This window comes from Saccopteryx leptura, chromosome 1 (assembly GCF_036850995.1).
Source record: "Saccopteryx leptura isolate mSacLep1 chromosome 1, mSacLep1_pri_phased_curated, whole genome shotgun sequence".
Classification (NCBI taxonomy): Eukaryota; Metazoa; Chordata; class Mammalia; order Chiroptera; family Emballonuridae; genus Saccopteryx; species Saccopteryx leptura.
The window spans coordinates 105,594,356-105,608,028 of record NC_089503.1 but is presented as its reverse complement, the minus strand read 5'-3'; the positions used below and the strand labels follow the sequence as shown (position 1 = coordinate 105,608,028).

The following is a 13,673-nucleotide window of genomic DNA, read 5'->3' as shown; positions in this document are numbered from 1 at the left end:
ACAATCTCAGTGCCCAGGGTACAGGCAAAACAACAGACCTGCCAGAGATTGGCCAGAACTTCAGCAGCCAGTCAGGCCCTGACCTCCACCTTCTCCAGACCATCCTTTAACCTGTGGTATTCCAGAGCCAGGCACAGCGCAGGGTGGAGGAGCATGGTAGGCAGGCCTGAGCCCCAGGCCTGGGCGCCTGCCTGGCTGGCTTAGACAACGGGCTGGATGCAGTGGAGCCCCAGAGCGCACTCGTCACCACCAGGCAGGGTGTGAACAAGCCCCCAGCTTGTGGCCATCTGCTCCTTTCTACCCCGTGAGTTCTCAAACAGGTTTCCCAGATCCCGTTGGCATGCAATGAAAGCTGTGGCCCTCTCACCAAGACACATGCATGGACACACAACTTTGAACAGGGATTTTCAGGGGAGGAGTTGGTTCCTGTAACCCTCAGGCCTATCCATGGACCCCAAGTTAAGGTGCTTCTAACCCCTGACTTGAAAGAGTATTAATGTCTCCAACTGTAGCCCCTCATGCTTTCCAGTTACTGGGTTCTCGCAGAGCCCCCGCTGAGTGTTCTAATCCCTCCCTGCTGCATCCAAGTAAGGGAGCCCCCCCCCCCCCGCCCTGCAGCACAGGCTACAGTTGCCTGCCCTTCTCATTTTAGCCCCAGCCAATGTCACTTTACAGAAATGACAAGGCCGAGCAGCTCTGAAGGGATAGGAGTGTACATGGTTTATACTTTGCAATGTCCCTTGGGAAACAGATGTGGGGGTTTTTTTGTGTTTAGTTTTTTTCAGTGAGAGGCAAGGAGGCAGACAGACTCCCTCATGCACCCCTATTAGGATCCACCTGGTAAGTCCACTAGGGGCGATGCTCTACCCAACTGGGGCATTGCTCCCTTGCTCAGCAAGAGAGTTCTTAGCACCCGAGGCAGAAGCCATGGAGTCATCCTCAGCACCTGAGGCCAACTCGCTCCAATCCAGCCATGGCTGCAGGAAGGGGAGAGAGAAAGAGGAGCGAGAGGGGGAGAGGTGGAGAAGCAGATGGGCGCTTCTCCTGTGAGCCATGACCAGAAATTGAACCCAGGATGTCCAAACACCGAGCCAACGCTCTATCACTGAGTCAACTGGCCAGGGCTAGATGTAGGGCTTAAGTGAAGGCATTGGACCCTCATCTCAGATACTAGCCATCACTGGCATACCTATCCCAACCTGGGTATGAAGTATGACCACAAATCTCTGATGCCAACCCCAAGTCAGGTCAGGCAGAGTGGGGAGCTTGCTACATGCCTTCAGCCATTATAACTCCTCCTGCTGTGATGTCCCAACCGCCACAGAGCTGAAGTCCTCTGGATCTGTAGTTACAAATACCCCTAGGGAGTACTGACACCTCCCTTTGTCTAAGTGTCTAGCGGGCTTTCCTAGGTACTGCTGACTCAGAGCAGGTCTGAATTGGCAGTCTGACACCTGGGCAACGTGGGTGCAGGGCTGAGCCACCAAGCAAGAAGTCTGGATGGGAGGGGGGAAGCAGACTCCCCCTGCAGCTAAGTCTCCAAGAGCTGGCTGGGCAGAACCCTCAGAAAACCTGGGCAGGTAAGAAATGAGACACTGTGGACTCAACCTCTCAACGGGAGACTTGAGTCACCCTACCCACCAGGCAGGCTATGAAAGTTTCTGATTCAATCTCCCTCCAAATTCCCCAGAGAAAAGGAGGGAATGATGGGGCAAGAGGCGACCAAAGGAGACCTCTGACCCTCAGGAGTAAGTCCATTACATGTCAGGGCCACCAGCACAGCTGGGGAGTGAGATGCAACTGCACTGAGGGAGAGCCCCCAAGGCCTTTCCCAGAAGCATAGCATACAAGGGACCCTGAGTTCTCTTCGGTCTGGGACCCATTAGAACTGCTCTCTGGTCACTAGGGAAGTTTAATGTTTAGCAGGGTCCCTGTGTTAGCAAATTGAAGGCCAAAGGGCAGGCAGGTCAGAGGGGCCCCGGGAATGAGAGGGCAGTGCAAGGAGGGCCTGTCCAGGAACAGCGCCGAGAGCGGTCCTGGCTTCCCCCAGTGCACCCCTGCCACAGCCATGCCAGCCGGAAAGTACCTCGGGGCCAGGCAGTACCTACCCATTCTGACAGGGACAGGCCCAGACACAGCGAAGACTGAGTTCTCTGCCCGGCACCTCCCCCAGCCCTGCCAATCACCTGGGCGAATCACTGCAGAGTCACCTGGAAACAGACTGGCTGACTTAACTCCCAGGTCTAATACGAGGTAAAAATGCAACCTGGCATAGCACTGCCTTCCAACAAGAAAGCACGCAGGTGTCTGCAGCTCCCCTTCAAGGCTTGTCATCGGATCTCACTTCTGTCTTGCTTTCATTTAACTCAACTGCCCCAACACTGGACACAGAAAGTGGCTGCTTGGTGCTGTGGGATCTCTGCCTTCACTTCAGAATGGCTGTCCTGTTCCGAGCACCAGCTCCAGGTTAAGAACCAAGAACTTTGCCCAAGATTTCTTCATTTTCGGTGATGACTTCTGTCTGGGCAGCAACAGCCATGGATAGCACAGACATGAGCATCCTGTGAGAAACTACAACCCCCCCCCCCCCCCAGAAAGAGGCCCTTTTCATCAGTCTCCAACTTTTTGGCTATGCTCCTGGGTGGAGAAGAGTTAGAAGGTCTGGGGGGTCTTTCTCTGCAGAGACAGCTGCTTGGTCCCCAAGGCCCCACAGTGAAAAAGGTGCCAAGAGGAGGCTGAAGCCTGAGGACACTGCCCAGCTGGCCGTGACTGGCCCACCACTAACCTCCTCATCTGTTGTCCTTGATTCACTTGGACTCAGACTCCCTGAAGTCTTTCTGGGTTCAAGAGAACTAGTCCTCTGGCTCTGCCCCAGCCAAGCTCCTTAGAATTGCCCCTAGGCTCTCGGGCGGCACCAGGGCCCCCTAACCCGCTTTCTCGGGAGAGACAAGGACCGGAGAAGCAGCCCCTCCCCCAGGAAGCTGGATTCAGAAGAAGCCAATTCCTGCTCTGCAGAATGGTCCCCACCTGAGACAGGCTGGAACTGCTTGGTCCACCCCCAAGTGCTAGTTTAGAGCATGGAGGAGAGACAGATGCCAGAAGGCAGAGACCAGAGATCCTAGGGCCTCAAAGACTCCCTGATTTGGGGGAGATGAAAACTGAAAAATCAGTAGAAACATGGGTAGAAAGAGCAAGGTATGCAGAAGGTGGGATCTCAGTGGAGGCTGGGTGCAGACCCAGCTCTGGCCAGTGTCTGCAGCACAGACTGTCTAGGGGGGGGGGGGGGGGAGGTAATGTGGAGCCGGCCACCATTACTTATGGGTGCCTCACTTACTTCCACCCCCCAAACCTGGGCTCAGTGTGGAAACTGGATGTCCCTCACAGCTGCTCCTTTCTGCAAAAACAAGACTGACATCACTGTTGTCAGGGAAATGGTGTTTTAAAATCATGTGACAGCTACTTCGTGATTCAATAAACAAACGCTCTGTAAACCCTCACCTGAGGCCCACCGACGCTGTCATATGAGTGAGCACGCTGCAGACTGTCCAGGAGGGCAGTCCCACCTGGCTGGGAGGGAGACCACCGTCCACCACCAGGAAGGAGCAACTAAGTTGACCCAGAGTTGTCAAGTGTGTGTGAAGTGGCCACAGTGCTCCCCGGCAGGTCTGCACGGGAGCCAGGGGCACCGTCCAGAGCACAGACAGCTCTGACTCACCGAGGAGGGCCTGTCTCCAATGGCCCAAAGAGGCTTCTTTCACCGAAAGAAACTAACTGGCTCCAACCCACTGGGGCCGCTTGCTCTTAGACCGAGAGGCCGGTCCGAGCCCTGGGAGACTGAATGGCTCCCACAGGGGCCTAAAGCCAGCTAAAAACTGAGGCCAGTTCCCAGGGCTCTGAGCAGCCAGAGTTCACTCTGACCTCACTGGTGCAGTTGGTGAAAGTTTGCTGTGCACCACAGTGAGTGAAGAGTTAAGAACAATTTCTGTTTGCAACTGAGTGACTTCCTGGATCACTCATTTGGCTGCTGCCCCTGACACGCAGGGCTCTGCCTGGCAACTGCCAGTACCCTTTCCACCTCCCCCTCGGGTCATTCTCCTTCAGAGAACACATGCAGGAAGGCTCCCTGAGTCACGGAGCGGGGACTTTTCTGGGTGAAATGAACTGCAGGCTCACAGGCCCTGCACTGCTGGGCCTCCGCTGCAGGAAAAGAGCCCCAAGTAGACACGACAGGGCTGGGGTGGGGTCTGGATGTTGCACCTGTTCACACCACCGGAAAAATGGAGCCGACACCACCTACCACCTAGAGTTGTCGTGAGAGTTAAGTGAGATTTTGCCAAGTGCTTGACAAGGTAACTGCACAATGAGTTACTGAGGCTCAAGTGTCAAGGGCTGGCAGCTGACATTGTGGCCATTCCAGGGCCACCTATAGACCTGAGCAAGTCTGCCCTGTGGGGCTGCTCAACCCTCCAGGCTTAGAGCAGGGGCACAGCATCCACTCAAGGGCATGGCCAGCTGACCCTGAATTTGTAGGAAAATATAACTCCTTTCTTCCCAAGAAAGTCTGTGGTTTAGACCTAAAATCAGACAAGTACTGTTCCTGCTCCATCAGCCAAGGTGTCTTCCCTAAGGCCAAGTACTGTGAAACAGCTGTGAGGACCCAAAGACCCACTCAGGCCTCTGTCAGGGCCCAGGGGCTGCTGAGGCTGTGAGCAGCGCTGCCAGCCCCGCCCCGCCCCCTACCCACCCCGATGGCAGGGTCACACTGCAGCGACAGCCCAGACTGCCCAACACAGACACGCCAGCATGCTGAGCCCCAGGACAAGTATGCAGCACTGCAGGAAAGGGAACATTCTAAGATGAAAAATGGCAGTTCAAAGCCTCAACAATAGGAAAAAGTTATAGCTTCAGGTTACATAAAATGAAGGAAAAGCCATGGAGATTTGGAAGACAAACGTTAAAATCAGGGGTCCCCAAACTGCGGCCCACGGGCCACATGCGGCCCCCTGAGGCCATTTATCTGGCCCCCACCGCACTTCTGGAAGGGGCACCTCTTTCATTGGTGGTCAGTGAGAGGAGCATAGTTCCCATTGAAATACTGGTCGGTTTGTTGATTTAAATTTACTTGTTCTTTATTTTAAATATTGTATTTGTTCCCGTTTTGTTTTTTTACTTTAAAATAAGATATGTGCAGTGTGCATAGGGATTTGTTCATAGTTTTTTTTATAGTCCGGCCCTCCAACGGTCTGAGGGACAGTGAACTGGCCCCCTGTGTAAAAAGTTTGGGGACCCCTGGTTAAAATCTTCACTAAGCAAATCCACTGGAGTGGATGTGAGAATGCCAATTATCTTCCAAGTAAACGAAATGCAGCCTGATTCGGAAAAGGCAGCGAGCCCCTGTGCTGCTGTTCCGACTGTTGGTAAGTTAAACAGCTCTCCTAACGAACAGCCCCAGGGTGGTGGCCAGCACCAACTGACTGCTGCTGAACAGGAATTTCTGCACACCTCCTCCAGACTGGTAGCAGACAGGGCTGGTAAAACATTCAAAAAAGTCTAACTGGTGGTGGCACAGGGGATAGAGTGTCAACCTGGGACTCTGAGGACCCAGGTTTGAAACATGGAGGTTGCCAACTCAAGCACAGATTCATCCAGCTTGAGTGCAGGGTCGCTGGCTTGAGCATAGGATCATACACATGATCCCGTGGCCCCTGGCTTGAGCCCAAGCTCGATGGCTTGAGCAAGGGGTCACTGGCTTGGCTGAAGCCCCCCAGTCGAGGCACATATGAGAAAACAATGAACAACTAAGATGCTGCAATTACGAGTTGATGCTTCTCATCTCTCTGTCTCTCTAAAAAAAACTAAAAAATCAAAAACATTCAGATAACTGCACAGTAAACTGACTGGATAGTTCTTCCTTGAACGGAAATGACCACCTGAGGAGCTGTAGCAGTAAGAACTGTCTCTCTTCTCTGAGGTACATGGGAACTGCCCGTCCCAACAACTCTACCAAACCACCCCTCTGGCCTTGGCGGGGTCTTGCTGGCTCTGACTGTGGAAGGGGAGACATCTCAAGCTGCAGGAGTGACAGAGCTCAGGAAAGTCCAGTCCCTCCCTCAGAAAGCATTCCCAGAACAAAGGACAAGAAATGGCAATGAGCTTTAAAAATACAGGGTGATGCCTGGCCTGTGGTGGTGCAGTGGGTAGAGCGCCAACCAGGAACGCTGAGGTTGCCAGTTCAAAACCTGGCTTGCCCGGTCAAGGCACATACAAGCAATCAATGAACAGCTGGAGTAGAGCAACTACTTCTCATCACCCCCCAAAATAAATAAAATCTTTTAAAACATAATAAAAATAAAAATACAGAATGAGGCAAAAGCAGATTTACAGCTGTGAGTATAAGAAACAGGGTTCTTGTATTATTTAATTGTATTGTTTTTCATACGAACAATTATAAACCTACTTTTGCTCACCCTGTATACTCTATTGGCCCTAAAAACACGACTCTCTCCTCAGGGACAAGGTTAAGGTGCTGCTGCTCTACAGCCCCTGCAGCTCCAGGCAGCTGTTCTCTGCTCACACCAAGTACACAAGAGGGAGGACTCAGACTCAGGGCACCTGTGGCACTTAACCCCCCAGTGTCCTCACCAGGCCCTCTGGGTCTCAGAAAGTGCTCCTTGTCAGCCCCAGGGGCACTGGGCTCTTCACTGTCCTTGCCAGGGAAATCCAGCTTCCTCAGCCTTTGGGCCACAAGAGACAGCAGCCCTGTAACTGTCCCCAACCACAGCCTGTGCCTCCCAGCCAAGACACCTTCAGCTCTGCCAGCACTGGGTGGGGGAAGCACAAGAACCTGCAAGCACATGGACCCTGTGCAGAGAAAGCAGGTGCTAGGACCTTACTGAAGCTGCTTATTCATAAGAGCCACAGAAGCACCATCCCACCCAGCCTGCACACTCCCCTACATCTTAGTCACTGAACCTACGGAGCCTCAACCAGACACAAAAGGCCCTGCTCCCTTCAGGACTGAGTATCCTACTCAAAGAACAACTCCAGAGAAAGAAATAACTTAGCTTTCTACCCAATGAGTAAACTCTCTTCATCCTCCAGATGACCATCTGAACTGAACATTATGTCATTTCCTGGACACAGCAGGCTCGTCGGGGGACCAGACGGACTATTCTGCATATATACAAAGAAAAGGTTAGAAGTGTGTGTGGACAGGAAAGAGGAGCAAGGAAGTGGACGGAAACAGAAACAGGAGAACCAAAGGCAATCACTGCATCTGTTAAACCAGGGAACAGGGAACAGTTCCTTCTCCTTCCACAGTGTTGCATCCAAGCAGCGGGGAAGCAGGCATCATGGTAACAGTGGAAAAGTAAAAAACAGTGTCAGAGGAATTTAAGTAAAAGGCAAAAGGGCAGGACAAGCACCCAACTTATTTTGGCTGCTGTGACCTGCCGCCTATGGGGATGGCAGAGACTGTCAGCCCAGTGACAGCACCGCGATAAATAAGCAAGACTGGAATAAGGGAGCATTGCCACAGCTTAACCACTGCGTCAGGAGGGGCACTTTCCTTTCCCCAGAGGTCTGCGCATCACCTTGAATGCTTGAATAATACAGCTCACAGGTTAGGCTGCTGTCTAGTTTGCATCACAAATTGTCCAGCAGACTCCCCACCACCACCACCCCGTCCCCCCCAGGGCCATGCATCCCCAGTGATCACACTGTGGGACTTCTATGAGCTGAGGGCTGACTACTATTCCAACAAGGCCTCATTAGAACCCACAGGTTAACCTGCTTATTCTTATAAAGCTGGATGCATCTTCAGGTTCATACCCTCTTGCAACACAGAGGAATAAATTTCATCTCTCAAATCTAAGGAGTAAACCGCACACAAATTGTAGAAAGAAACACTAAGGTAAATTCCATTATTGATGAGACATTTTTATTAACATGGGTTTGAATGTTTATCTCTGCTTCCTTTTCCTAATCAACCAAACAACTGATACAGATGAAAAAATTACAGTAATCTATGTTGGAGGCAATTGTACAAACCCACTGTACAAATCCAAACAGAACTGCTACCTAAGATAGGGCACGGGAAATGGGTCACATAAAGCTTACTTCTTAAAAGCAGTAAAAAGATTCTTTCATTTTGTCAACTGGAGAATAAGATGTAGTCTGGTACCTTTGATGACTTGTTCCACAAATGCAGCACACCAGAAGACAGGTTTCACAGATTCAAGGAACACGTTTTTATTGAGCACACACTATGTACACCAGTCACTAACCTAGGTGCTGGCGATACAGAATACAAAACAAGACTAAAACCCTGCCCTTACAGAGCTCCTGGAACTCACCTTCTAGTTAAATCAAGATAACCCATGCAGAAAATGCCAAGGATTAAGCCCAAGGGATCCCTATTGTTTAAGTCAGAAAGAAACAATTAAAGCTCCTAAGAAGTCACCCAAAAAGGCAGGGTTCTGCAGGGCTCCCTGGCCCATGTCTGAAAGAGCAAAGGGTCCCCTTTGCCACGGTCCTAGGCAGGAGGTCAACGCACAAGACTCCCAAGGGGTACAAGGGCATTTAAACCAAGGGCAATTCCAACCAGAGTATTTCCAGCTAAAGAGTAAAGCAATGGTTATACAAATCTCAAATTTCAAGAATCAAGACAAGTCTCTGAAATATGAGGAACATAACCTACAGGTAATTAAAAATAAAAAGAACCAAGAAACTAAAATTAAAATGTTTACAGCATTAGAGTTTAAGATATAAAATGAGAATGTATAAAACATTTTTGCTTAGCAAAATATTTCATTTTTAGCCCAAAAAGTAAGAACAGAGAAATTTACTATAAGGTAATTAGACAATTTCAAGGGCAGGCAATTTCTGATTTAAAACGTTTCGTTTTTCTTTGGTAAGACAAACTTGAAAGTATACTGCTTGCAAAAATTAGGGTGTCAGGGAATGTTCAGATACTCCAGCACTTTCAGTCTTTTGCATAGTGCATTTTCACCAACTAAATAAAAGTTGGTTTTGCATCTCATTTACATAATCAAACACCTTTCTTTGACTTGTTTGCTTTTCTGATGTTCTTGTTTAATAAAAAAAAATCAAATGCTTTTTATAGCTTCATATTCATTTAGAAATATCCCCTAATTTTTGTGAGCAGTGTAATTTGCTCAAACTTGGTTTTACATAATGGTTTAATGTACAAAGTTTTATAGGCATCTTTGGGACTTCAAAAAAAACAGGGTTCACTGGGTTTAAAAGTGGTTGTGAATAAAAGAAACAATTCTAAAACCAAAATGGAAACAAGTAAATTACATAGCAAAATGCACTGAGAAAAATAAGCTACAATAAAACCCCATTAATTAAAATTCATTAGGGACAAGGCAAGTTTGAGTTGATGACAATGTAAATAAATTTAAATAGAAAAATATTTAAATTCTCCAAGAAATACAAATGTATATATTTCAGGGATAAAGACTAAATTTTGAATACATCAAAAATAACCCAAAACAAAACAATGTGGCCTCATGAAAGGTATTTTGATGTAATTGAAAAGAGTGATTAGTTGGCATATCAACTGGTAAAAGAGTGCTTTTTAAAGAGAGCTTGAAAACTGTTTGAGTAGTTCACATCCAACAGGCTTCCTTACACACTTAACTGGTTAGGAAAACCTTCCTTCAGCTTACGTCATTATCGTGAGCTCCAAGAGGAATTAATGAGGTTTTAAAAGCAGAAAACAAAGATTTCAAATTATAAGATTCCAGTATCTCCCATACCAAAACAGTAGTAATGAAGCTTCAATTTGGAAAGCCACTACTACACAACATTGTGAGGACCAGATTTTAACAGCTGGAAGCAGGACGTTAAGAGCACAAAATCCTAACAGTACTGTACTAGCGGTTCCTTTACTCGGAAATACAAAATTGCAGTCGTACAATGACACAGCAGAGCTACTGCTTATTAGAAGGCACTAAAATTTAAGTTTCCCAGCAGGGAGCGAGAGAGAGAGAGAAGTATTTCTGAATGCAGTCACAGTGGCCTAAGCTGTGGAAATTCAGTTAGGTTTTAACATCACACATTAGCAGCAAGATACACCAGCACTTCAGGTTTCTGAGTGACATGATTACAGTCAAAATCAAGCAAATAAAAACCAAAACAAGCAACACATGAACTCTGAGCTTCCATATTCCCCTTTCATGTAAGATACTGATGCAAACCATCATTATCCAGGAAAATGTGGCTTTCACTACAGTTATCTCGATGTGTCTCCCAAGTAGAGGGTTTATAAAATAAGTTATTCTAAACCATGTACATTTAACTTGGGTGTGAGGGAGACACACAGATATGCATAAGCAGCACGAGAATCACTCCACGGCTCCAGTCTGGTTCCCAACCCATCCGAGCTTGGCCAGGGCCTGATGAGACAGGAGGCAGAAGCCCAGATGGTGCCAGAGAAATCACTAGGAGACAATCAAGAAATGACTGTATCAAGTGTCAGGAATTGATCACAAACAAAAAGAACAGTTTATAAGTATCCCAACAAGGAAGACAAACACTCCCATTTCATCTTTAGAAAGAATCAAGTCACTGAAATTTGATTTCTTGTAAGTTGTTGCCATTTGCTTGAATGAGATCTTGAAGGTTTTCCATTTATTCTCCACCCAGTTTAAGAGCACATGACTAGAAATCTGTGATAAGAATTTAGCAAAGTCTTTTCCCTCCTTTTCCTCCTCATGCCAACGCAAGCACTGGAAAATTCCAAACAAAATCAAGTTAGTGGTACAGAAAGTTCATGACCTACCCGTGTGACTAGTGAGCACAACAGTGACACAAAAGCATGAGACATAAACTCAGTTTCTTTACTCTGTTAGATTAATCAAAAGTTAAACTTGAAAAACTGAGTAAAATCCAAACAAAAAAACTATTCTTACCAGTAAGAATCACATTCCTGGCCAGCCCCAGACGTGGAACTGAGAGCAGCCTGCTCCCTGGTGGGCCAGGGGCGCGCACAGCCTTCCAGGAGCTCCACCCCGCCCCCCACGTGCTCAGCAGCACCTGCCCCCACCGTGCCTCCTGCCCCATGCCCCGGAGCGTCACTCACACCCTTCAACCAAAGCAAACGCTGCAAGGCAGAGAACAGAAGGACATACCACTTATGGCTTCCTGGGCAAAGTATTTGACATCCATGTCTTCATCTTGGCCTAACTTCTGCAGTACTGGCTTAACTTCCTCCTGCAAAGCACTGAAATTCAACAGTATTATCTGTGAAAGGCAGTCTTCTGGATCAGAAAAATGCTTTATAGTATATATATGCTCTAAGGTTATTTTAAAAGTTAAAAAAAAAAATTTTAAAACACCTATAGGTTTAACAAGTACTAAATATCTACACTTCTTTCTCAGTAGAAATAGTTTCAGACAGTGATCTTACACATTTATGAATTTAAATATAAAAGTCAGAGTACAGGCCCTGGCCGGTTGGCTCAGTGGTAGAGCATCGGCCTGGCGTGCAGGAGTCCCGGGTTTGATTCCCGGCCAGGGCACACAGGAGAAGCACCCATCGGCTTCTCCACCCCTCCCCCTCTCCTTCCTCTCTGTCTCTCTCTTCCCCTCCCGCAGCCGAGGCTCCATTGGAGCATGAATGGCCCGGGCGCTGGGGATGGCTCCTTGGCCTCTGCCCCAGGCGCTAGAGTGGCTCTGGTTGTAACAGAGCGTCGCCCCGGAGGGGCGGAGCATCGCCCCCTGGTGGGCATGCCGGGTGGATCCCAGTCAGGCGCATGCGGCAGTCTGTCTGACTGTCTCTCCCCATTTCCAGCTTCAGAAAAAATACAAAAAAAAAAAAGTTAGAGTACAGCCTGACCAGGTGGGGGTGCAGTGGATAGAGCGTTGGACTGGGATGCTGAGAACCCAGGTTTGAGACCCCGAGGTCGCCAACTTGAACATGGGCTCATCTGGTTTGAGCAAAAGCTCACCAGCTTGGACTCAAGGTCGCTGGCTCAAGCAAGGGGTCACTCAGTCTGCTGAAGGCCCATGGTCAAGGCACATATGAGAAGGCAATCAATAAACTAAGGTTTCGCAATGCACAACAAAAAACTAATGATTGATGCTTCTCATCTCTCCATTCCTGTTTGTCTGTCCCTGTCTATCTCTCTCTCTGACTCTGTTAAAAAAAAAAAAAAAAAAAAAAGAGTACACACTCTCAAAAATGGCTAAATAGCTTGACTGTTTTCTTTAAACAAACCCATACCTTAGGTAAAGTAAAAATCACTGAATCTACTTTTAGCTATCATTCCCCACTAGGAGGTAAAAACTTTAACCTACTTTTTTTTTTTTTTTTTGGTGACAGAGACAGTGAGAGTCAAAGACAGGGACAGATAGGGACAGACAGACAGGAAGGGAGAGAGATGAGAAGCATCAATTCTTCATTACGGCACCTTAGTTGTTCACTGATTGCTTTCTCATACAGTATGTGCCTTGACCAGGGGGCTATAGCAGAGGGAGTGACCCCTTGCTCAAGCCAGCAACCTTGGGCCTAAAGCCAGCAACATCTGGGCTCAAGCTAGTGACCATGGGGTCATGTCTATGATCCCACACTCAAGCCAGCAACCCTGTGCTCAAGCTAGTGAGCCTGTGCTCAAGTAGGCAATTTTAACCTGCTTTTAAAATATGAATAATGCCTTACCGGGCGGTGGCGCATTGGATAGAGCGTTGGACTGGGATGCGGAAGACCCAGGTTCGAGACCTCAAGGTCGCCAACTTGAGCGAGGGCTCGTCTGGTTTGAGCAAAAGCTCACCAGCTTGAGCCCAAGGTCACTGGCTCGAGCAAGGGGTTACTCGGTCTGCTGAAGGCCCGCGGTCAAAGCACGTATGAGAAAGCAATCAACGAAAAATTAAGGTGTTGCAATGCGCAACGAAAAACTAATAACTGATGCTTCTCATCTCTCCGTTCCTGTCTGTCTGTCCCTGTTTATCCCTCTCTCTGTCTCTGTAAAAAAACAACAACAACAACAACAAAAATATATGAATAACATGCCTGACTAGGCAGCTGTGCAGTAGATCGAGCATCGGACTGAGACATGAAGACCCAGGTTTGAAACCTTGAGGTCACCAGCTTGAGCACGGGTCACTGGCTTGAGCATGGGCTCACTCACTCTGCTGTAGCGACCTGGTCAAGGCACATATGAGAAAGCAATCAATGAACAATTAATTAAGAAGATTAAGGAGCCGCAACGAAAAATTGATGCTTCTCATCTCTTTTCCTTCCTGTCTGCTGTCCCTATCTGTCCCTCTTTCTGACTCCCTGTCTCTGTCAAAAAAATAAAATAAAATAAAAAATAAAAAGAGAATAATATTAAAATCTTACTCAGTATCTAGAATTGGTCCAATTTTCTGTAGAGATTTGGCCACATTGAAACGGACATTCGCCACTTGGTCTCCAGCCATTTTCAATACAATTGGCAACATCTGCTTAGTGGTTATTTCCTGACCACAGGCCACAGACAGTGCCTAGAAAAAGAAATAAAATAGCATATATAAAATATTTTTATTTTTAATATATGCCAAAATCTAAAGACAAATTAATACTTAATAAGAAAGTAACTACCAACAGGAAAACGTTTCTATTTTGAACACTAAATGAGGGATATAAAATAGGATTAAAAACAAAACAA

General features: G+C 47.7%; 2 protein-coding genes across 3 annotated transcripts in view; one reads left to right on the top strand and one right to left on the bottom strand.

Annotated features, from left to right (window-relative positions):
• SIK2 (salt inducible kinase 2) overlaps window positions 1-13,673 on the top strand; it is a 142,349-nt gene that overhangs the window by 123,628 nt on the left and 5,048 nt on the right. The window lies entirely within an intron of this gene.
• PPP2R1B (protein phosphatase 2 scaffold subunit Abeta) overlaps window positions 8,235-13,673 on the bottom strand; it is a 34,659-nt gene continuing 29,220 nt past the window's right edge. For both annotated transcript variants that reach the window (XM_066373388.1, XM_066373397.1), the window contains exons 13-15: window positions 13,367-13,509; window positions 11,157-11,248; window positions 8,235-10,754 (exon numbers count right to left, since the gene is read on the bottom strand). In XM_066373388.1, coding sequence (XP_066229485.1) covers window positions 10,738-10,754; window positions 11,157-11,248; window positions 13,367-13,509 — 252 coding nt within the window. In that variant the 3' untranslated portion in view covers window positions 8,235-10,737. The remainder of the gene's footprint in view (window positions 10,755-11,156; window positions 11,249-13,366; window positions 13,510-13,673) is intronic.